Below are 23,582 nucleotides of genomic sequence, written 5' to 3' on the forward strand. Positions count from 1 at the left end.
CTGGATGGAAGAGATGCTTGTCTAGAACTGGGGAGAAGCTGATGCTTCCCTGGGCCTGGGAGGATGTGACAGGGTCACGTGGCCGTTGGCCCTTCCTTTCTCTCCTTTCTTCCCTCTCTCTGCTGGCCTTGCCTTCCTGCTTTCCACTCCCAGCTTCATTTCCCGTGTCTCTGCTCTCCAGGGTCACCCTCCGTGGTGCCAGAATTCTACCGAAGGTAGAAGGTTGGCCCCTCCAAGTGCAAAGATGAGCTAGCTGGTGGGGTGTTCCTCAGTGGGGGACCCCAAGATGATGGATAGCCATGTCAAAGGAGCCTGCACTGGGATGGCGTATTTGTTGGGGAGAGTGGCGAGGTTCGGATTGAGTAAGCACTGGGGCTTGTTGTGCACAGCCCTGCGGGTAGGGGGAGGCACAAGGTCTTAGGTTTGGTGGCTGCCAGGGAAGACCCATCCTTGCAGGCCTGAGGTTGGCATTTTGTTAAAACAGTGGTGGTGTTGGCATGCTGTGGTGGTGGTGGTGGTGGTGGTGGTGGTGGTGGTGGTGGTGGTGGTGGTGGTGATGTGTGTGTGTGTGTGTGTGTGTGTGTGTGTGTGTGTGTGTGTGTGTTGTGTGTGTTTGGTAGTAGAAAGAATCAGCTGGGGACACACTAAAACCTCAACTTGTTGCAAGGTCGGGTTCCTGCCAGCCCTGAAGGCCCTTTGCACTCACAAGCAAGAGGCATCTCCTCTGTGGCCTCAGCCTGGTTCTGGGGTTCATGGCTGGGCAAGTGGCATGCAAGCTTGATTCAGCTCTCGTTTTTGGTTAACCACCTTGTACTGTGCACACTGTGAACAGGCATGCACAGAGGTGCTTGGGGAGGGACCCTGGGTGGTGGCAGCTGTAAGGGGAGAGAGAATAGGGTGGAAACGGAGACCCCTGGTTGGAAACAACCTGTTGAGAAGAGGCCACAGGTTGGAAAGGACTCCTCCGGAAAACCCAGGACCTTGGAGGTTCTAAAGGAACCCCTCTACTAAGAAAGCACCAGTAACTGTTGAGGACAAAGGTTAGTATGTAACAGTATTGTTAAAAACCCTTGTCTGCTGACATGTGGCCAAAGCCTTGATTTCCTCAACTTCAGAATAGGGGACATTAAAAAGGACCTCCTCCACACAGGGCTCTTGCAAAGCTGATGTGAGGGCATGGTGCCCGCCGTGTGTGCCCCGAGCACTGAGCAGATGCCTCCCAGCATGGGCAGCACCTCCCAGGGGACTACAGCCCCACTCTGCCCTGCCATCCACCCTCACTCACCTTCCAGCACAATGATGGCAAAGTCCTGGGCTGTCTGAGCCTTGCGGCTGGCAAAGCACTGGTAGGCCCCCGAGTGGCTCTTCTGAGCCGAGGAGATAAGCAGAGTTTCATTGCTGAGCCCGCGGATGGAGATGGCCTCCCCGGGCAGCACCAGTTCAGTGTTGCGGTACCAGCGGATGGTGAACTCTGGGGAGCCCGTGAGGGCACAGGACAGGATGACCGTGCTGCCGATGCCCGTCTTCAGTTTCTTTGGTGTCAGGGTCACATGAAGGGGGTCTGGGTGGCCAGGTGGGGGCAGATGTGAAGGGAGGTGGGAGGAGAGGAAAAAGAAACGAGTTTACTGTGACGACCTGTGGCTGGATGGACAGAGGTCACAGAGTCTAGCTATTCAAACACACCCCGTGTGAGATTTGGGACTAGGAAATCCCCTGCTCTGGGCCTCAGTTTACTTATGAGGCATGTAGGCACAAACCGGGATTTTCTGAGGAATGTCTTATTCCGATGGCCTCTACTTCCCTAAGGTGGGTCCCTCTGCTTAGGCAGAGCTTCAAGGCTCTCTTAACTCGCCCAGAAGCCTGGGACCTTGATTTACATGACACCCAGGAACCAGAAGGCACATTTCTTCCTGTCAGCTGCCTCTCATACCCACGCAGGCCACTAGCCTCTGCTTTCTGCTAGCTTGGTGTCCTTTGCATGTGGCTGGGGCTCCATCACCTCCCTGGCCCACACCAATCATCCTCTTTACTACAGTCTCCTGCTCAGAACTTTCATGGATCCTCCAAACTCAGCATGGTATCCAAAGCCCTCAGAGGCCCAAGGCACCTGCCTCCATCTCCTGTCACTAAGGTTATAAAGCTATAACATCAATGACCTGCATGTGATTCCCGTCTTCCCTGGAATGTTCTGACTGCAGAGCCTAAGCTCTAGGCCTAGAATTCTCTGCCTAATTCCTGCTGATCTCTTGTCACCTCTTCCAGGGAGTATTCCTGGATTTCACCTCTCCTCCCATTTTAAATCCCTCTCCTATCTCCCCACCAGGGAATAATCAATGCCATACTGAGCAGTCTGTCTTTTCAATACCCTTTCCCTCATCCTTTGGATGGTGGACACTTGGAAGCAGAGGCATCCTCAGCATTACATCCCCACCAAGACTCAGACTATGAGTATCATTGACTGGATGATGGACCGGTGACAGCCCCAAGTTGGCTTCCCTCACTGATTTCTGTGCCTGAGGGCTCCTGTGCAGGAATTCAGGCTACAAGAGTGGAGGAACCCAGGGACCTTTCAGGAGGGGATGGCAGGCAGGCCTAGGGGGGATGAAAGAAGGTTGTACCACTTCCTCTTGAACCTGAGCCTCTAGCAAGCCTCTGTGTGTGTGTGTGTGTGTGTGTGTGTGTGTGTGTGTGTGTGTGTGTGTGGTGTGTTCATACACTGTGGGTATGAACATGTGGACTGTGGAAGTGGTGGTCTGCAGCTGACCTGAGGAGTTTGGAATAGTGAGGGGAAGTGTGTATTGGTGCAGGTGTATGGACTCCAAAACTATGTGGGAATTTGGGGAAATGAGTGTGTAGATTTTGGATGCTCATGCCTGTGTTTGTGTGTGTGTCTACTTACTGATGTGCACCAGGGCAGGTGTGAATACCAGTCACCCTGGTGGTATTTTAAGAGCTTGTGGTAGGTGTGACCTCCTGATTTATTCTCTCTCTCTCTCTCTCTCTCTCTCTCTCTCTCGTTTTGGCTTTTTTTTTTTTTTTTTTTTTTGGTTTTTCGAGACAGGGTTTCTCTGTGTAGCTTTGCGCCTTTCCTGGAACTCACTTGGTAGCCCAGGCTGGCCTTGAACTCACAGAGATCCGCCTGGCTCTGCCTCCCGAGTGCTGGGATTAAAGGCGTGCGCCACCAACGCCCGGCTTCGTTTTGGCTTTTGAGACAGGATGTGACATAGCCTGTGAGCTTGCCTAGTTTTGAACTCTTAACCCCCCTGTCTCTATCTCCTGGGTACTGGAATCACAGGTATGCACCTGGATTAGCTGAAACATTTTGGACAGTGTTTAGAACAAGAAGGGAGGTGCTGTTATCATCCTTCACTGTTAGGATCCGTCTATCTGTCCATGGCTTGCTCATGAGCAATGATTCCTTAGTCCCCTGGGGCAGGCTCTCTTCACTGTTCTAAGCATTTGCCTCCTTGCTGTCCTGGAGCAGTTCTTGGGAGGTCCTTCTGTTCTAGTGTCACTGTGATTGCTCGTGGGGACAACCTCCACTCTACATTGAGGGTAAATGCACACAAATTGTCAAGGCTTTCTGGGCCATGGGAGGATGTTGAGCCCAGATCTGGCCAGGGAGTCAGATGTGAGGCTGGAAGGCCAGCAGAAGTTCTGCAGTGTCTGTGGAATACCCGAGGGCCTCATGAGAAGGTGGCAAGGGGCTGAGTGCTACCTTGGCCAACCTTTATGGCATAGGACTCTGACAGGACTCTGCTGAGGATGGAGTAGAGTCACCCTAGGTAATTCCTGCCTTGCCAAAGTGAAATGACCTCAGGGAACTGTCATGCTCTTGAGTACAATGTTCAGGGGCTCAGGCACAGGCTGCCTGACACCTAGAGGGGTCCTCACGGGTCCCAGATCCCAGCCCCCTTAGCCGCCTGGCTGGCAGAAAACTCTGGCTGTTAGAGCTCAAAGTAGCCTCTACATCTTACAGATACGGGCCAGGCAAAGAGTCAGGATGGATGGTGCTGAGATGGCCTAGGGCACTTCTGTGGCATCAGCCCCTCTGTCTTCACTGCCTCTGCCTGCCCTCGGGGGCTCATAACAGGAGAGGTCTGCAGGGGCTTTCCATAGCTCTCTGGATCCCCGGGGCTCTGTGCTGGGAAGAACAGGGAAGGAGCAGGCTCCATATCCATGGCAGCTCCAGGTGCAGCTGACTTGGCTGCCTTTGCTCAGTGTCTGGTCTGATGGGTCAGGACCCTTGCCAACTATTCCTCAATACTTGGACTGTCACCCTAGATGGAGACACAGTTCTGCCTTGTGGATTAACATCAGTATTGACACTCTCAGCCAGACACAGACTTCCCCTAACAAGCCCAGAAGCTCTCCCTTTCATGAGCTCCCCACAAGACCTCCCCCGCCCCCCAACAGCCTGCTTGACTCCTGGAGAGACCACGTGACTGGAGATCGTAGGTACTGCTGATGATACCAGGACTGAAGGGCAGGGCTGGTTTCAAACCAGTGGCCTCTCCAAGCCATATTCTACTCTCTTAGCCACTAGGAGCTCCTCTTGGGGTAGCAGGAGGCAGGACCAGGTCCTGTATGGTCATGGTACTCCATCACACAGAGGTAGTACTCCCAAAGTCTCCTAGGGCTGCAGAAGGCTCCCGACTCACCGATGACTGTGAGGATGCCGTTGGCCTCCGCCGACCCGAAGGTGTTAGTGACCTCACAGATGTAGGTGCCACTGTCCTCAGTGCGCAGGTCACTGATGGTCAGCCCTGTGATACGCTTAGCCCAGCGGCTGTCAGCAGGGAGGGGCCGGCCGTCTTTGAGCCAGCGGATGGCAGGGATGGGGTAGCCAGAGGCAGCACAGGGCAGCTCCACGGCATGGCCGGTCCACACTTCCTGGGAGTGGAAGCCATCCAGGATTGTGGGGATAGACTCTGCAGGGTCTGCAAGAAGAGAGGGTCAGTAACTGAAGCCATCCTGGGTGGAGGAAATAGGAACGAGGCAAGGGAAGCAAGACCTCCAGACAGAAGTCCCTTCCCTATGCTTACAGAGAGCAGGTTCCAGAGTGGCAGCATTTCCCAAGGAGTGCATGTGTCCTCCATGTGTGTGTCTAGACCAGGCTGAGCCCTGAGAACCATGCTTGTGAGCCAGGCTGTGAGGACGACTGAGGAATGGCAGAGCTCAAAGCCAGAGGGTCAGAAGGATGACAAAGGAGGACACGTGTGACAGATGTCTTCACCCTGGTCTCAGCACTTGACAGTGGTGTCTACATTTTGCAGTTATTGGTGGGCCTCTGTCTGGGCCTCAAACTAGACTGGAGATAACCGCAAAATGGGTGAGCGGTTGGGGCACCCTGCCCTGTTTTGAAGTTTGGGTTATGAGCCTACCCTTTAATGGCTAAGTCAGCTCTTTAGTCCATTGTCTTGCCTTCTGTTCATATTCTGGGCAGGCTCAGAGTGACTGGTTCATGTGTTGGAGCCCAGAACAGTATGGGAGGAAAGCCGAGAGAAGCCAGCCCCTGTGAAACCTGTGACCCTCGATGGTGGAAGATACAAGCCCCAGTGGCTGAGGTGTCCAGGTCATTTATGAGTGTTCCTGTCCACTCTCTCAGTCCAACTCTTCACAGGCATGTGTTTCTGGGATTCTGACCCTCGGGTCCCATCTCTGCTGTCAAGGGTCCACCTGCTCTTCTGTATAGCACACCTCCATTTTTTTTTTTCTTTTTAGACGGGGTATCTAGCCAAGATTGGCCTTAAACTCACATCACCAAAGGATGACCTTGAATGTCAAAAAAATTAGTACAGTGCGTGTGTGAGCGAGTGCATATGCTTGTGTGCACTTTCGAGCACACAAGTATGCATGTGCCGTGGGTCAGGTGTTGAAGTTGGAGAAGAACTTATAGGAGTTGAGTCTCTCCTTCCACTGTGTAGGCCCTAGGGAATCTAACTCAGGTTGTCAGTCTTGGTGACACCTTTACCACTGGGCCATCTTACTGCCCCATGATCTTGATCTCCTGGTCGCCTGGCCTTTGCCCTGTGAGTCTTGGGATTACAGGCATGTGCCACCATGCCTACTTTATTCTGTGCCTGAGATCAAACCCAGGGCATCCCATGTGATAAGCGGGCACTTTACCAATGGAATTGTATCCCCAGGTCTCCCCAGCACACCCTTCTTTTCTTTCTGCTTAGCAGTCCAGGCTTCTCCCAAGTGCTTGGCGACCCTCCCCTCTTATCCTCTGGAGTGCAGGGATTCTCAGGCACGAGCTCCCAGATCTGGCTTTTAGACCGACTCTCTCAAAGCTGTCTACAACCCAGCTCTGCTGTGGCCTCTCCTAGCCTCACTGCACACTAAGGCAAGCTGGGTCACCCAGACATCCAGGCAGCCTGCTCTGCACAGCCCACTCTGACTCATTGTTCACAAGCCAGCCTCGGCGGTTTCTCACACACACCTCCCCCCTAACTGCTGTCCCTCTCTCTGGACTCCCATGGAGCTTCCTTTTTCTTCTTTCCTTTTCAAAAAATTCCTTTCTCTCTCTCTCTCTCTCTCTCTCTCTCTCTCTCTCTCTCTCTCAAAAAAAAACAAAACATGGGAAATTATTTTTTGAACGGGTAATATATGCAGGTGCAAAGCTTCAGGAAGCCGAAGGGCACAGATGGAAAGGGGGCTCCCCCAGCCCCTGGCCTTAGCCTGCTGTCTGCCCCTTGAGGCCACAACTGCGGCTACCTGTCTTTCTTTTTTTAACGGCAGCTGCCTCGGGCCAGGCATCCATCTTCCCAGAAGACAGCCAGGCTTCTTGAGGCAGTGTTGACCTGTGATGTCCCTCCTGTGCCCAGCGTGGAGCAGGGTTCCTGCCTGTTGAACCATCTATTTCTCGTGTGTGTGTGTGTGTGTGTGTGTGTGTGTGTGTGTGTGTGTGTGTGTATACTCAGGAATGAAGGTGTGCCAGTGAACTGAGTTTGCTGGATAAACTCCAAACTGAGGATTTTATGAACTAGAGCCACATTGTGACTTCAGAGAACACAGAGACACGAAGTTGCTGAGACTAGAGAAGTGTGGGAACCAGCCCAGAGCCACATGGCAGACCAGAGTTCTGAAAGTAGGTTGTTCATATCCTTGTTCAGCAGATGGGGCCCCAGATGGAAGAATCTAACATGCTCACTCTTGTTCGGGAGCGAACAGGGGAGCTTCTGACCCCCCATACTCCCTTCACCAGTGGGGCCATCTGCTCTTTGCTCTTGCCCCTTGAAGAGAGTTGAGACCTGGAGTCTCTCTGGGAGAGAGACTTTCCAGAAGGTTCTTCTTTGTCTCTACCCATGGCTGGGAATCAGGAGGCCCAAATGCCAGCCCTAGGTGCTCTCTAGTCGGCCCCGAGACTTTGGGTGTATCTCACGACTTCTGCACCGGGTGTCTTCTCCGCACACAGTGGAGGTGACCATGGTGCCTCCGTGTCTAACGTTATTTTCCTAGGCATCGCAGGGCAGGGTGCATGCTACGGTCCCTCACAGGCACAGGAGGTGCAGATGCAGCGGTGATTGTCATTTGAGGCTCATCTTCTCCCCGTGCCAGACTGTCCTTCCCCCTCCTCCACCCCAGTGGGGATGGCTGATTGGTTGGGATCAACAGAGCCAGTGCCAGAGAAGAATTACTCATTGTGACACTTAATTGATGCGAAATACACAAATTCCATGGCACAGGGCAGAATTTACAAGCGGAGGGGCTGCCAGGGTGGTGGAGGAGGGGCGGGGTAGGGGGGGGAGAGAATTAATCACTGAGGCCCAGGCATGAAATTAAATTCGGGGGTGATGGTGGTGGTGGCAGGGAAAAGAAGCCTCTTTCATTATGGGGGAGCAGAGAAGTAAAGGGCCATGGGGTGTACACGTGACATCCTGGGGGACTAGGCGCTGCCAGCATGGGCACTGGGCTGGGAAAAGACAGACAGCCCTGCCTGAGGGTGTGGTGCCCCAGGTCAGGCTGCTGGGATGTCCTGTGATGTCTGGGTCAAGGCTGGAACCAGGGAGCATGGTGTCTGCTCCATGACTATCCTGCATGTGCTGGGGGACAGGAAGCTGGTTTTATATCCTGTCTGGTCCTTGATCTCTGTCTCAAGGTGAGGAGGCCCATACTAGGTTGTCTGGGATGCTGGTGCTCTGTTGAATGCTTGGGGGAAACTCTCTAGAAAGCCCTAAGTCATGTGGGGCAGGTGTTATCTTGGAGGATTTGGGGGAGACTTAGACCCTTTGTAACTGCTATGTTTGACTTAGAAAACAGGAAAATAGAAATTGTCCAGTCTTGTCCCCACCTTGGTCAATGCGATAGGAATGGAGGAGAGGGACAGTGCAGGAACAGCAGGGTAATGATGCAGATCTCCCCTGCCAGGGCTGCAGCCTGACTTCCGGAGGCTTCACAGGCCTCAGGTACCATCGAACTCCAGACGCTGTGGCCTGTGACCTCCTTCTGACCGCCCAGCTAACTGTATTTGCCATTCGTGGTTCTCAGACCGGGAGTGGAGGTTGGAGACTCTATGGGATGCTTGCTAGCACAGCTCACGAGGAGCCTCTTGCCTTCTTGCATCATCTCCAGCCCCAGGGGCAGCCGCTTCTGGTTCCTCTCACCTTTGTATGTGGGGAATCCTTTCAGGACCTCATCGGCCCTGGCCTTAGAAGTGATGGAGCGGATGCTTCCTTAGGGCAGGCTGGGCTTAGGGGTGGGTGGGGGCAGTGAGCTGGTGAGCCTGGAGGTCGCGGCTCTCCGGATGCCGTTCCCCCGCCTCTCATATCACTTGCATTTTTGCAGAGACAAGCAGCTTGCAGACAAGCTGCTTGTCACATCCTATCACATCAGGGTCCTGCGTCCCTGCACGGTCTCCCTTCCTCTCCCCGCTGTTCCCTTCCCTCCAGCATCTCTCTTCCTCTCTTTTACTTCCCCTTGTCTCTGTGTCTCTCTGGTCCGGGTCCAGGTCTCCTCTCCTGGTCACCACTTCCTCTGAGCCCAGGCCCTTCTCCCGGGGTGACCTTTGTATCTGACCTCTGTTCCTCAAGGTAGGGTCTTATCTCTGAGTCCTGGGGTGTATGCCATCTCTCTTACTGTCCCCCCACTGTGCCTTTTACCCACCATGATGGTGTAGGGCGAGAAAGAGAAAAGCTGGCACAGCCTCCAGCTTCCTGAATCTGTTCTTTTGAGGGACCCCTGCCTAATTCTCACACCTTACCCCCAAAGCTGGAGATCCAACCATCAGAGCAGAGAATGAAGGGCTTGATGGAGGAGAGCAGAGCAGGCTGCAAGAGAAGGTTTCTGGGCCTTCCGCCCCTGCACTGTATGAGAAGCATGCAAATGAGATGCAAAACACCATGCAAACAAGGCCCTGTGATTTGGAAGCAAACCACTCCAATGCAGCACACTCTGAATTGGCTGCAGATCCAAAAGTCCTACCAACCGGTCTCTGCTCTGGCCCAGTGTCGTCCCCTCACACAGAGGCACAGTTTCCATTGGTGCTCATTAATGCCACAAATGTTTACTTGGTACCTATTGTGTGCTACACACAGGACCAGACGTCAGAGACACGAGGGTCACACTGGGGAGCCTGGTTATTGCCTCCCGATTTCTGTCCTCTTAATCTTGCTTTCAGCTATGCTGGGCAGGTGAGATGGGTCCCAGGGAGTCACCCATTGAGGAAGGCTGACCTCTGCAAGCCATCGATGACAGGAGCAGGCAGAGGGGCTGAGTCTTTCCCTGGGGCCTGGCGTGGGGCATTACCTCGTGGTTTTAATCCCCCCAAAGTCAAGTTCTATCAGTTCATCCTCCTTCTAAAAGGCATTCCACCCACACCTCCTCAAGGCAAGGATGCTTAAACTGTAGGTCAAAAACCCTCAGGAAGTTGTGATAGCCATTCTGTGGGTTCTAATCAGCATTGAGAAAAATCAAAATAGCATGGGATGCAATAGAAAACATTAGATGCTGAGGATGTAGAGGTGGTTGTGTGCTTGTCTAGTGTGTCCTGGGTTTGATCCTCAACACAGCATCAATCCAGAGTGGTGGCACATTTATAATCCCCGGGCTCAGGAGATGGAGACAGGCAAATCAGAAGTTCAAGGGCATCCTCACGCCAGTCTGAAGACTCAGACTTCATGAGACTCAGTCTCAGAAAACAAAAACTCAAAACCAGATCAAACCTGACAAACAACAAAACCCACGCTGCAGAAAGTATCAGAAACTTGGTGTGATGACGCATGCTTGTGATCCCAGAATGTGGGAAGCTGAGGCAAGAAGATCACCGCATGTTTCAGGTCAGCTGTCTCTAAAAGACTCCCCTCCCCCTGCAAAGGAAGTATCAGAGCCTGTGGTGACAGTGTGGGGAAAATCCCAGTATGCATTGTACAGGTGATTTAAGAACATCTGTCTGTGGATGGATGAATGTCAAAAACTTGGAGCTATTAGCGGAGAAAGCTTCATGAAGGGAGCCATATGCCTTTCCCCTTCTTTGCCAGAGGTGGTGTGTGGGTGTTCTGCTGACCCTCCCTGCCTTCAGCGGAAAGGTACTACAGCCAGAGGGATTAGAGTGTGAGTTCTGACTGGGCCTCCCAACTGGTTCAATAGCTCAGGCAGGCCACTGGACTCCCGTAGGAAATACAGAACATTACATACACCTCACAGGGCTGTGGATGCTGACCAGGTAACACATGGAGGGCTACTTGATACACAGGGCGCAGCATACATCCTCCGTCTTTCCTCAGACACCACAATCATGCCAGAACAAGAATCTCTTAGGAACATTTTTCATTTATGTTCTACATGTTCTCCAATGCTGTGAGGTGGCCTCCAACAAAGTACACACACACACACACACACACACACACACACACACACACACACACACACAAAACAACAACAACAACCAACCAACCAAACAAACAAACAAACAAAAAAAAAAACAAAAAAAAATCAGAATCTTTAGGAATACTTAGAGACACAAGGAAACGGAAAAACCCTCCTGATGACTACAGATTTTAACGATGAGTTTCCTGACAAGGATGGCAAACAGAGGAAGTGGTGGTGGCCGGGGGAGTGGAGAGGGAAATTCTGCCTGAGAACCAGAACTTCATCAGACACACGGAAACGTTTTCAATCCTCCGGGAGAGCCAGGTGTGGTCTGGCGGTGGTTCCTGGACTGAAGAAACCTCCAGAAAAGCTCTTACATCAAGGCCACTTGACCCAAGCTGGATGGAGTCTAGCCCAGGGGTATCTCTGTCCACGATGGTTACTTTCTTCCTCAGAGTGGACACGCAGGGCATCCCGTATCCACGGAGGGTCGGTGTGCCCCAGGAAAGCCGCCTACCTGTCACAGAGAGCCGAGCCCCGTTGCTCTGACGAGTCTCCCCACTGTATTTGTGCTTCGTAATGCAGCGGTAGGTGGAGAGAGCGTCTTCCTTCTGCACGTCTGAGATGTACAGCCCACCGTGTGATGTGATGGAAAACCTGTTTTCTGGAGACACAACCCGATAGAGCCCGTTACTTCTGGCTGAGGCAGCTCTGACTGGCAGGTAGCCTCCCTGGAGCCATCTTGAGCCAAGGCAGTAGAGAAAACCAGGGATGAGGCAGTGTGGCCTCACAGGTGTGCCATGGCCAATAGACAAGGCTTTTAACCACACACCAACACAGTGACATGTAGAAAAGTTGGTACTGCCCCCCCCCTTCCCCCCACTGTCGTCACTATGTAGCCCTGGCTGTTTTCAAAATCAGGACCTTCCTGTCTCTGTCTTGAAGTACTGATTGCAGTATACGCCACCACACCCGACAAGGAGTTGGGCTTTAGAGTCAGACCGAGTGAAATCAGTGTCTCCATTGGCTTTCTCTACTTATTAACTGTGCTATCTTGGGCATTGCTTAGCCCTCCTGAGTCTTAGACATACAATGAAGTGCAGATACTCCTGCATAGGTTGGATATATCAGACATCTGCATGCAGAAAGTGCTCACACAGTGTGGAGGAGTCCTCTCATTTCCTACCCTCCGGTAAGAGTCTGCAAAACGCCCTCATTCATCGCGCACTGGCTCCTAGAATTGCTGGTCCCCATTTTAGTGGAAGAAGTGATTGGCCCGGACTGCCATCAGTCACTGGACCGGAACTCAGGGGGTCTGACTCTCAGCCTTCCTTCTACGTCAAGCCAAACAAAGCCTTTGGAATTGCTGGTCTCTGTTTTAGGGGAGGAAGCAAAAGTGTAGTGAAGAGATTGGCCTGCACTACGGTCAGTCACAGGCTGGAACTTGGGGGTTCTGACTCCTAGGCTTCCTTCTGAGCCAACACAAGCTTAAATTGTTTCTGCCCTGGGGCTGTGGAGAGGCAGACACGGTTATCACCCACAGTCGCGAACAACCGAACAACCGTGGGACAAGCTCTGGGTTTACTTGGTGCCACTGTTCTTGACTCACTGTCGCCGCTGGGGTTGGACAGGGAAGCAGAGTAGGTAGCTGGCCGTGGGGCACTCACTAGGCTGCTGCTGTTGAACCTGTCCACAGGAGAGTGGCCTTCTCTGTGTAGGTTCCCCAGCGAACCCTGACTCTGAGCTGATGAGAGCTGATTTAAGGGAAGAGGTGGCCCTGGGTTGGGGAGTGGCTGGTGGCAGCCGAGGACTATGCTTACTGAGAACAGAAGAGATCAGACAGACTGGGGCCACACCTGGGCTCCACTGTTACCCTTAAGTGATAGTGCTTATCCAGGAAGGATGGGGTCAGGGGAGGGGAGGGATGTGAAACCATCGGATGAGCCTGTCAGCATGCCAGGCTCTAGGATGAACCCTACATCTACAATCTGGATCTTATAGAGGTCTGCCTCCCTCTACCGGGGCAGACTCACAGTCTCTCCCCCTACCCAAGCAGGAAGAGCTCTAGCTGCAGCTTACCCTTCATGAATGCCCCAGGCACACATTTAGGGGTGATCGTGTGTGTGTGTGTGTGTGTGTGTGTGTGTGTGTGTGTGTGTGTGTGTGTGCGCGCATGCGCATATGCGTGCTCTTATAGACCAGAAGACAACATTGAGTACTACCCCTCAGCATCTGTTAATGTCTTTGTTTTTTGTTTGTTTTGTTTTGTGTTTTGAGAAAGTATCTCGCTGGCCTGGGATTGACCGTGTAGGCCAGGCTGGTTGGTCAGTGGGCTCCAGGGACCCGCCTGTCTCCACCCCTCCGGAGCTGGGATTACTAGTGAGCACCACCACGTCAGGGTCTTTGTTATATGGATTCTGGGGATTGAACTCAGGCAGGCAGTTTCCTGAAGAAGCACCTCCCTGGTCCATAAATTCAGTTCTGAGCATCAAGAGGTGAGGATGAAAGCCAGACACTTTCCTCCTCAGAGGCTGTAAAACTGCAGGATGACAAGTTTAATGTTCTTGACAATATCTTTGAAAAGTTTCTCTGGGCTTCTTTTGAATATATATTTATTGATTTGTGTGTGTGTGTGTGTGTGTGTGTGTGTGTGTGTGTGTGTGTGTGTGTGTGTAGATCAAAGGACAGATTGTGGGAGTCAGTTCTCCCCTCCCACCTCGTGTGTGCTGGGGGCTGGGCTCCAGTCGCCAGGCTTGGCAGCCAACACTCTTACTCACGGAACATCTCCCCAGCCCTTCATAGTTACTTCTTCAATACGGCTTTAAATAACTTCATCAATCTGGGCTCTTCTGAATGAATTTTGGTCTAGCTACAGTCTTCCTAATCACTTCTCCCTGCCTTCCCCTCCCTCCCTCCTCTTCTCTCCAGTGCCCTGGGCCAGCACCAGCCAGTCTTTTCACCAAGTGTGAAGCCCTAAAAATCACATTCTGCTGATATAGGTAGAAAAGAAAAACACTCGACTTCACGTAACACAGCGCTCACTTTTTTGGTGAGATAGTATGACGGAGGAGGCAGCGCAGTCAGCTAAAGCCCTGATTTTTTCTTGTGACCCCGGCTGGTTACTTTTCCCTGCGTCCCCTGTGGACTTACTCCTAGGTCATCTAGATCATCCCATGGTCCAGCTGCCTCTTGTTGGGAGTTCTCCTGGCTGATCCCATGGACACCAGTAGCTGTCCTCCTCTGGGTGACAAGGGAGACAGGCACCATGCGGAAAGTCAAAAAGGGAAGGAAGGAGCTGACAGAGCCCTCTGCTCCCTGTGTGTTGGGGCGTGACATCCTAAAGTCAAGTCTAAAAGCCCCCTGGACATCAAGTGTAAAAGTCAACTGGAACTGAGGTGGAGAGCTACTCTGGGGTGTCACTGTGGATCAGAGGATGGGCAGGAGTTGTAGGGGGAAGCCAGGAAAGCCATCAAAGCAGTGTTAGCAGCCCTCAGGTACCCCAGCCCTGGTCAGCCTGAATCCTGGGGTCCTGGCCGCCAGCACCCCAGGACCCACATAGCCTTGTGCTACTGGGATTCTGCACCCAGAGTGGAGGGTGGGTGGGGTGATGCTGCTGCTGGTGAGGATCTGGGTTTCTATAGCAACCAGCAGCTGCTGCATCGGATGTTTCCCATCCTTCATTGTCCTCATTTTCCCCTCCCTTCCCCCCCCCCCCCGTGCATATTTAATTGCAGTAGCGTGTTCTCTCTCTCTCTCTCTCTCTCTCTCTCTCTCTCTCTCTCTCTCTCTCTCCAGACACAGTGTTTTGCTCCTACTGAAACAAAGGCAGGCCGCAGCCCAGAGATGCACAGTGTGAGAGGGAGAGGAGAAATCAGGGGTATTATGTTAATCCCTTTGGGGGGGCTTAGCTACAATGGTTTGCACGCTTGATGAGAATCAAAAGTGGGGGTTGGGGAGTCCCTGCTGGGAACAGGAGGCTAAAGAAGTCTATGGAGGAGAGCTAGAGTCTTGAACAGTGTGCTGAGCCCAGGAAGACATAGCTAGTTGTGGGCCTCAGCCAGGCCAGGACTCAATAAAATGCTGGCCTCCAGAGCTATTTGGTGGCCATTGTGGCATAGGGGGTGGTGGCTTGAGATAATCTGCATCTTTGGCTCCCCCTCTTAAAAGGTGTCCCTCTTCAGGAAAGTAGCGCACCTGACCCATGGCCATTGGGAATGCCTTAGGTAGCTGTAGGGATGGGTGGGGGTGTTGATGGATTTTTAGTTGATACCTCAGTGAGAGGGCCTGACGGCAGCAAGCTGATGGGGTCCTCTTTGCTGGACACCTGGGTGACCATTCTGAATGCCAGTAGTATCCCTGTGGGTTTATGCTTAGGCTAGAAGCGCAGGATAGGGAGCTTTGCTTAATCTTGAACTCTGTCTTGTTTTATGGCACCACAGTCACCATGCTCACGGACAGGGGAATGGTGAATGTGGTTAGTGCATCCTTTTCTTCTTTTCCTCATCACAATACTTGTCCTGGCCCATTTTGTCATTCTCGTCTTTGGTGGCCTTGACAGAACTTCTAAATATTTATTGAACATCTGTTAGACACCAGGCAAGAAGAGGGCAGTGCCCAAGTAGGTGCGCAGGCGCAGATGTAGGGGGCTGTGCAGAAGTAGGTGCGCAGGCGCAGACATAGGTGCGCAGGCGCAGAGAATGCCCTGGAGAGATGTAGGAAGGACTAACGAATACATCGCCAGACAAGGATAGACAAGGATCACTAGTGACCTGGGGAAGCCGAGAGCCCAGAAAGAGCCCTCTCTAAGGCTGTTGGAGAACCAACTCTGTCCACACCTCAACCTTGGCCACCTAGCCCGCAGAGCTGTAGAACAGCAAGTCTCTGCTGTACAAAGCCACACAGCCTGTGCGTGGGGCATCTCTGGGACACTGGCATGGCAAGGCTGTCCTCTCTCACAGCTTCTGCTGCGTATTCATCTGAGGAGGGAGAGGATCAGGGGAGTGTTTCCAACATGTTGGTCCACTATTTTCACCCAGGGAGCTTTCCAGAATCTTGTGGATGTGGTGGTTTGGAAATAGGCTTTTGGGGGATGCTGGCCTGTGGGGCAGGGGAGTCCTTAGTCACAAGCAGTTGGAAGGACTGACCCCAGAGCAAGGGCAGTTCCACTCTTCTTTAGGAGAACGAGGAATGGACAGAACACATAGGTCGTGATCTCAGGAATGTGGGGGAGTTAGATGGGGCTCTGGCCAGCAGGCTTCAAGGCTGCATCTTATGAAGGAGACAGGTGGGCTTGGCTTTTGGCTGATTCTTAGGATCCTGGAATCTTGCTGTAAGGACTTGTGCAAGTGTGCTCATGTGTGAATGTGTGTGTGTTACATATTAGTATGGGAGCATGTAAAGATCAGAGATCCATACAGGATGTCTGTCTGTCTGTCTCTCTCATTTGAGTCTGGATATCTCACTAAACCTGGAGCTACCAGTTCCGCTAAGCAGTCAGGCCACTGAGCTCCAGGGATCTGTTTCTGTCCCCCAGTGCTGGGATTAAGGTACACATGCCATGCCTGGCTTTTTATGTGGATGCTAGGGATCCGAACTCACGTCCTCATGCCTCTGTAGGCCAGGGAGCAGGAGTCTGAGAACACAAAGCCCCTCCTCCCTTGCGTAGGTGCTAAGTTTAGGTGACAGTGTCTCCCCTGTCACCTCCCAGAAGGTCAGAGAGCTGTGCCACAGGGCATCCTGCAGCTGAAGAATTTACTGAGACTTGATTGACGGAGACTCCGTGATAGCCAGGGGGCTGCACAGGAGAAGCCAGCTTCTGAAGAGGTGGCCTCTTGTTCTCCGCCCTCTGGGAGGCGCCAGGGACACAGGAGGCTGAGACTGGCTGAGGGTTTGGGGGAGGGAGGAAACCATGCAGACCCTGCTGTAGCCTCTGCAGAAACAGGATAAGCTCTGCAGCTCCCAACCCAGCCCGTTTCCACCTTTGCCTCCCCAGCCTGTCCCCAACCCCACACCCAGAGCGATGCTTTCACCCCAAGACAGATTATCTGATGCGTTAGTGAGAATCCCTCGGTGGGACCCTCTTTTACCCAAAGTGATGGCAGTGCTTGCCGTGACGTAGACACTCAGCAGAGATTTCCAGGAGGAGTGAGTGACCTCTAACCACCAAGGAGGAAGTGACCGAGTCTGATGCTGGCTGCACACTCACCTCCTCCAGGAAGCCCTTCCGGGTTTCTGAGAGTACCTACATCTGCCATAACTCACCACTGCCTCTACTGATCCCCTTGGACTTTTATTTGTTTGAGATAGGGTCATAATCTTAAGCCTAGGCTGGCCTGATATTCATTATGAACCCCAAGATGACCCCACATTCATAGGGTTCCTTCTGCCTCAGCCTCCCAAATGCTGGATTACACACGTGAACCACACTTTAAAATTATTGTTTCGAGCATGTGAAAGTCAAGACTAAGCAACATGGAAGTTTGTCCTAAATAAACAAACAAACAAGTAAAACATCCCCCCACCCAATCCTGCCATTCTACTTTCAGGAAGCAGGCCTTAAAAGGTTTGTACACTATATTCATAGCAGCACTGATCACAACAGCCAAGAGGATTCACTGATAGATGAGAGGGTAAACCAACCACATGCTATACATACTTTGGAATATTATTCGGCCTTGAAAAGCAAGGACATGCTGTTTCTTTTTTCAACATGGATGGACTTTGAGGACATCATGATACAAGCAGGAGAAGCCATATCCCCAAAGACAAATATGCTGCACGTCTATTCAGATGAGGTTTTGTAAGTAATCACCCACACAGAGACAGAAAGCAGAATGGTTAGTGCCGAGGCTTGGAGAAAGGGAAAAGGGAGGGTGTAGTTAGTGAACACAGAGCTTCAGTTTTGTGAAGCAAAATTGAGCTTAAGTGCTGCAGAATGATGGTGGCATCTTTTCCCAGCATGGTTGTACCTCTAAGGCCAGAACCCGGTGCTCGAGGCAGAGTCTCACAGTCTAGGAATGGGGTAGCATCCCAGGAGTCCTCTGCCCCATAGAGGTGACAGGGTGCATAGCTGGGGCCCTGGAGGAGGGCCTGTGCTTTGAACCTGTAGCCAGGCAGCCACTTGGCTTTCCCTCATGGGTACTGTGCATCTTGGTTTGGGGAGGGATCCAGGCTGAGCTTATGAAGTTTTTAATTGGTGTCAAGTCCGGCAAGAAAGACCTCCTGAGGCACATGCATCCGTGATCTTGGGTTCCTAGACACTAAAACCATGAGAAGAAGCTCATTAGGATCTTGGTCTGTAACATCATGCCTTGGAGGCCTGAGGAGACCTGCATCTACCTACCTCACCTGCACAGGTAGTTCACTTCCAAGAGACACCCTTCAGCACTGACATTCAGGGCACTGACCCGCTCCGTCAATGTACATACCGTGGTGCAGGTGGGAAAGAGGCACAGGTCTGGAGTTAGGACTCTGTAAGTTGGGTGCAGAGAGTAAAGATAGAGGATGGGTGGAGAAAACAGCATGGGATATGCAGTCAGAAACTGGAACTGGAGCGGGAAGGTGCTAGTTAAAGAGGGTTTTGTAAAGGCAAAGTCTCCAAGTGGAAGTGAGCAGGACTGGATCCCTGCTTTCTGGAACAGGGGATCCTGAGGTCTAGTGCAGACACCATGGTCTCATATTCATCTTAAGTGAATGACCAGGCTGGGCATGGCAGGCCCCTAATGAGGGGTACATGGCAACTCCAAATATTCCCAGGCTTGTGGCGGTGTGGGGTTGTTTGGGGAGGAACCTCTGTCGTTTCCCCTGTACTGCTTCTGTGCTGAGGGAGCAAGTAGGCTGCCTGTTGGGGAATGCTGACAGAGTCCCTACAGGGTCTCATGCAGACTCGGTTTCTCCTACAAGGCTAGAGAGAGGGTCACATAGTTATGCCCTGAGCTGTCTTGTCTTCTGTTTAAGCCAGCCCTGAGACAAGCCTAGCTCTGGGTTTGGATGACCTTGCATTCAACGTGTCAACACTTGAAGTCAGTCACCTCTGTCTCCCACCTCTGTCAGCCACGGAGTTCTGGGGAGTGAGGACATCTTGCTGGAAAAAGTCCTGGGACTAAGATGTCACCTATGGGAAGCGCGCATATGGAGCCATGGGATCAGGAGATGAGAAACCTGGCTTCTGGTTGGCCGGGTGGGTTCAGATGAGCTTCATTAACCTCCTGGGCCTCAGTTTCCCTGAATGCTGAGTGAAGGAAGATAACCAGCTGCTCTGGAATGTGTCTTCCAAGTCTCACTTTCCTAGGGATTTGATGGTCTGCCCTCCTCTGTCTGGGCAAGGAGAGCAGGCTCAACTCTTTGAACTCCGTTTCTGTTCAAGGGCTGCAGAAGGCTGGAGCCAATCTTTACACAACCCCTGGGTTAGAGTCAAGTTCCACACAGATCGAACAGCGCTGTGATGGTGCTGGCATTACTCATACACTCCTGGTTCCTGTCAGAGGGACATGGCAGGTTCTACCTGCTCATCCTCATTGCTTTTGGGTCCATTAGCAGATGATGTCGCAGAAGGACCCAGTACGCCAACAGCATGGCGAGAGGATCAGAGGGCTGGGCCTCAAACCATGTTCTGCTTTCTCTCTGGAAGGTATAGGAAGTTTTTGAACTTTCTGACTCCAGTCTCTGTTAGAAGTAAACAAACTAATGAATGTGCCTGACTAACACAGTGCCTGGAAGACACCAGGTGTTCAGTACATTAAGCAGATGATCTCTGGTGACTCTGGGAGGTGGGCAGTTCAGATCTAGACCTGGGTCTCAGCCTCCAAGTCCAGGCTCTATCAACTACCGCTGTCACCTCCTTACAGCTTGTAGGGTGGTCTTTTTAAATATATAGGGTGTGTGGGGACTTACTGGTGGCAAAGGTTGGGTGGGGGTGGGCTGGGTCTACTTCACTGGGAGCCAGGCAGACTGCCACTTGGGCCACTGACTTCCAGAAGGGCTCAGCACTGTCCCTGCAGAAAGCCCCAGGTAGCAGGGGTCCCAGGGACTGATGACCAGGTCTCAAGGGGGACAGCCAAGATAGAACCTTGGAAGGGGCTGGTATGGAAGCCAGTTTCTTCTTTTTCCCAGAATCCTTTTCTCTACAGCTCTTTCTCTGCGCCAGGATTAGCACACATCTCTCACTCTCCTATTGCAACAAGATTTTATTTCTAATTATGCTGTAATAAAACTGGAGCGCTCCCAGGCTTCCTTTCAAATGACTTGTATACACACTGCGGATTGGACCCTCCTCGGCCCCATTGTAATAGCGGCTCCCTGACATTCATTAGACATGCATGAGAGGGGCGCTTTAAGAATAGAATTGCATTTAAATGGATTTGCTGAGAGAGGAAGATGAAAAAGAGAGAGACAGAGAGAGAGAGAGAGCTCAGCTCATAGGGAGGGGGGAGAGGGAGAGAGGTCTGTTGAACAAACTATGAAAACAAGATGCCATAATAACAGGGTGCTGAAATAAGCCTCTTTAGTCCTCATCCTCATCCGCTGCACATGGCAGAGCCCAGCCAGGGGCGACAGCCTCCAACCCCCCGGAGTCTTCACCCTACTTTTATGCTCCCTGCCAGGGGCTTTATAGCTCCTTGCTCCATGCGTCCCCATGTGTCAGACTCTGGGAGCCTAATGGGATCTGCTGCTGTTGAATGGGAGAAGCTGCTTCAATGCTGCAGACCCCTCAGGGCCAAGGGCAGCCAGGAAGGACAGCCCGGTGTTCCTGGGAGGAGGTGTCTGCGGGCTCTTACCTACAGGGCTTGACTCCGTCCTCTGCTCCCTGCCCCTTCTCTGAAGGGCCAACCCTGGGTGGCTAAGAAAGAAGGGGAAGAGGGGCTCTATTCCCACCCCTGGCCTGGCCCCCATGGGCTCTGGCCTGGCCCCCAGGGGCCCTGACCCCCGATTCCATCCCCAGTGAGCAGACACTGCAAAGGCTATGGCTTTCACAGACCAAGAGCCTGCTTGGTGTCTTCTCGCTAATGGCGGCATCTAACCCAGTCTCTGCCGTGGCCAGGTATTCTTAAAATGGATATCTGCTCACCTGAGAACTGCATGGCTTCCTATGCTTGTTGATATAAAGATAAGAATCCATAGCAGGATAACCCACCTCTGGTCCTTCACTGTGCCAGATCTCGCCCTGCCCCCCACCCCCCACCAGGCTCGGTGCTATGTGGGATACTCCCCTCACTGCTCACCATAGTTCACCCTGATATCCTAAGACCCGGGTCCTCTGCCTCCAGGAGACCTTCCCACATCTCTGCACAGGGCCTAGGCTGATTCACCAGAGACTGGGCACTCGCTAGAATGTTAGCCCCCAAGGTCAGGGTGGGTGGGTCCTGGCCCTGCATTGCTCTAGTTCTGTAGTACAGCCTCAGTATAATGGAATAGGTGCTGGCCACAGCCAGTCCGCTACTTCTTACCTTATTTAATCCTCGCTGCAGCCTACAGGAGACAGTGTATTAGTTTCCTATTGCTGTGCTAAAACACCATGACCAAGGCGACCCATAGAAGGAAGGGTTTATTTGGGCTTACGGCTCCCGAGGGACAAGAGCCCATCACCATCACCATGGGGAAGTGTGGCAGCAGGCAGGCATGGTGTCCAGAGCCATCACCATCACCATGGGGAAGGGTGGCAGCAGGCAGGCATGTGTCTAGAGTAGGAAACCGGGAGCTCACGTTTGAAACCACAAGCAGGAAGCCAGAGAGGAAACGGGATGGTGCAAGTCTTTGAAATCGCAAAGCCCGCCCCCAGTGACATACTTCCTCTAGAAGACCACGCCTCCTAAGCTTCCTTGGAAGTACCATCAACTGGGGACCTAACATTCAAATGCTGGAGACCAAGGGGAACAGCTATCATTCCAGTCACTGCAACTTGCCCCAAATCTCAAAGCTTGAGGCTGACCAAGTCAAAGCCAGACCTTTCCCAAGTACTTCCAGGTCAGCTGAGGGACTTCCCATTGTCCCTTCCCACAGAGGGCACTCCCTCTTGAGTCCACACAGCCTTCTCTGAGAGTCCAGCTAAGTAGAGAGAACCCCTTCTTCCTTTCCAGACAGTTCCTGATTTGCATTGTTGAGCTACCTTCTGGGACCCAGACAGACCTCAGTGGTTCCTGACCATGGCCTCTGAGTCACTTTCAGATCTCCAGACACAATGCAGGCTTCTTCAAGATGCCATAGGTTACTCTTCTGAACCCCCATCATGCCTGGTCAGGGATAAGAATTCTGACCAGATCGTATTGCCAAGAAAGTACTAGAAACAGCCGGAAGAGTGGGCGCTGCCATTTTTAAGCCCTGTGTCCTGAAGGCAAGTCTCATGAGGACTCTCGTCCCCTGCTGGACCCTCAGTCCCTCTGGGGTGGGGATAACCCCGCCCCCCCTTGCAGGTTGCAGGGAGGAGGCGGCTGCTGCTGCAGTGTTGTGCCTCCTGGGTGCTCATTTCTGCCTCTGCTTCATTAACTTTCTCTGGCGTGTTGGTGGCAATGACAGGCAATGAGAACACTGGTGTGGCTGTGCTCCGGAGGGGAGGCAGCTAAGAGGAACACAGCACCACGACCTCTCACAACCGTCTAACATCGGCCCCTCTGTTGTTCCAAGGACACCGTGGTGGCAGACAGACTCCTGTCTTTCTGTCCTTATGTTTCCCAACTGGCCACCCTAGGGCCTGCCTGCTCCACAGCCTCCAGTGTCTACCCACCGCCGAGAGGAACCGTGACCGTGGGTGGAGCCTCTAAAGGGCAGGAACAATTGTGTGGGGTCACACATCTCTGTCTCCTAGTTCCCAGCTTAGTGTCTGGGAAAGCCTGATGTGCGTCAGTGAGTGACTGTGGACTCCACAGGGCAGGCAAGGGCCGTCTTCCATCCCTGTTCTGGTCTCAGCTGCAGCCCATCTTGCTTTTGTGATGGCGCTAAAATGTACTGTGGATGAAATGAACGAATGGATGGATGGGTGCGGGAATCACGGCCCCTTCACTCTGTGGTAAATCTTTGGCTTTGGTGCTGAAGTGAGATAGATTTTGGTTCCATTGTGTGGCCTCACATAGCCACCTGACCCCTTGGACTCATCCCCTTTATGCCTAATTATGCTAGTATCAGTACCAAGCAGAGGTTAGAGAGGTCCTGAGTGAAAGAACTTGCCCTGGGGACAGACTTTGATTGTTGTATCCGTGATTCCGTCAAACTCGTGACCACCAGCTTGCTGGAAAGGGATTTCACTCATCTGGTGACCACATGGCCTGTTGGTCTCAGATCACTCCCATATCCCACAGTCCTCTGCTTAGAACCTTCACAGTTCTCTTCTCCTGACAGCCGAGGCCCTTCAGCACATGCAGATGATCAGCCTAATGGGCAGCATCCCCCCAGCCGGGTGGGCCCACCAGGGATCTCCTGGGCAAAGGCAGACATATCCATAGGCCCACCTGTGTGTGTCTTTCCAAATCTCAAAGTGAGTCAGGCTTACTGAAAGAATTCAGATACACAAGTGCTGGGTCTCAGTTGTCCTGGATCCCTCCTGTCTTCCTGCCTCTGTGCACCCTCAGGCACCTTGTCCAGGCAGTCCCCAATCGGCCTCACTGTACCACTCCGCGGCACTGTCTCCTCTGCCCCTCCAGCTGGAGTAGCTGAATCCGTACCTGTCATGAAGCTGACACTGTGTGGACTTAGTTTACAGTTTTTGCATGGATAGATTGTCTTCCTGGGTGGCAGTGGGTGGGAGAGGAGAAGGAGAACATTCCACTTATTGTTCGTTC

At 52.5% G+C, this 23,582-nt stretch overlaps 1 protein-coding gene across 3 annotated transcripts in view; it reads right to left on the reverse strand.

Moving 5' to 3' along the window:
• The window catches only part of Dscaml1 (DS cell adhesion molecule like 1), a 335,803-nt gene that overhangs the window by 84,482 nt on the left and 227,739 nt on the right, over positions 1–23,582 (reverse strand). For all 3 annotated transcript variants that reach the window (XM_028866435.2, XM_028866438.1, XM_028866436.2), the window contains 3 exons: positions 11,330–11,476; positions 4,662–4,940; positions 1,286–1,561 (listed from right to left, as the gene is read on the reverse strand). In XM_028866435.2, coding sequence (XP_028722268.1) covers positions 1,286–1,561; positions 4,662–4,940; positions 11,330–11,476 — 702 coding nt within the window. The remainder of the gene's footprint in view (positions 1–1,285; positions 1,562–4,661; positions 4,941–11,329; positions 11,477–23,582) is intronic.

This window comes from Peromyscus leucopus, chromosome 7, assembly GCF_004664715.2.
Source record: "Peromyscus leucopus breed LL Stock chromosome 7, UCI_PerLeu_2.1, whole genome shotgun sequence".
Taxonomy (NCBI): Eukaryota; Metazoa; Chordata; class Mammalia; order Rodentia; family Cricetidae; genus Peromyscus; species Peromyscus leucopus.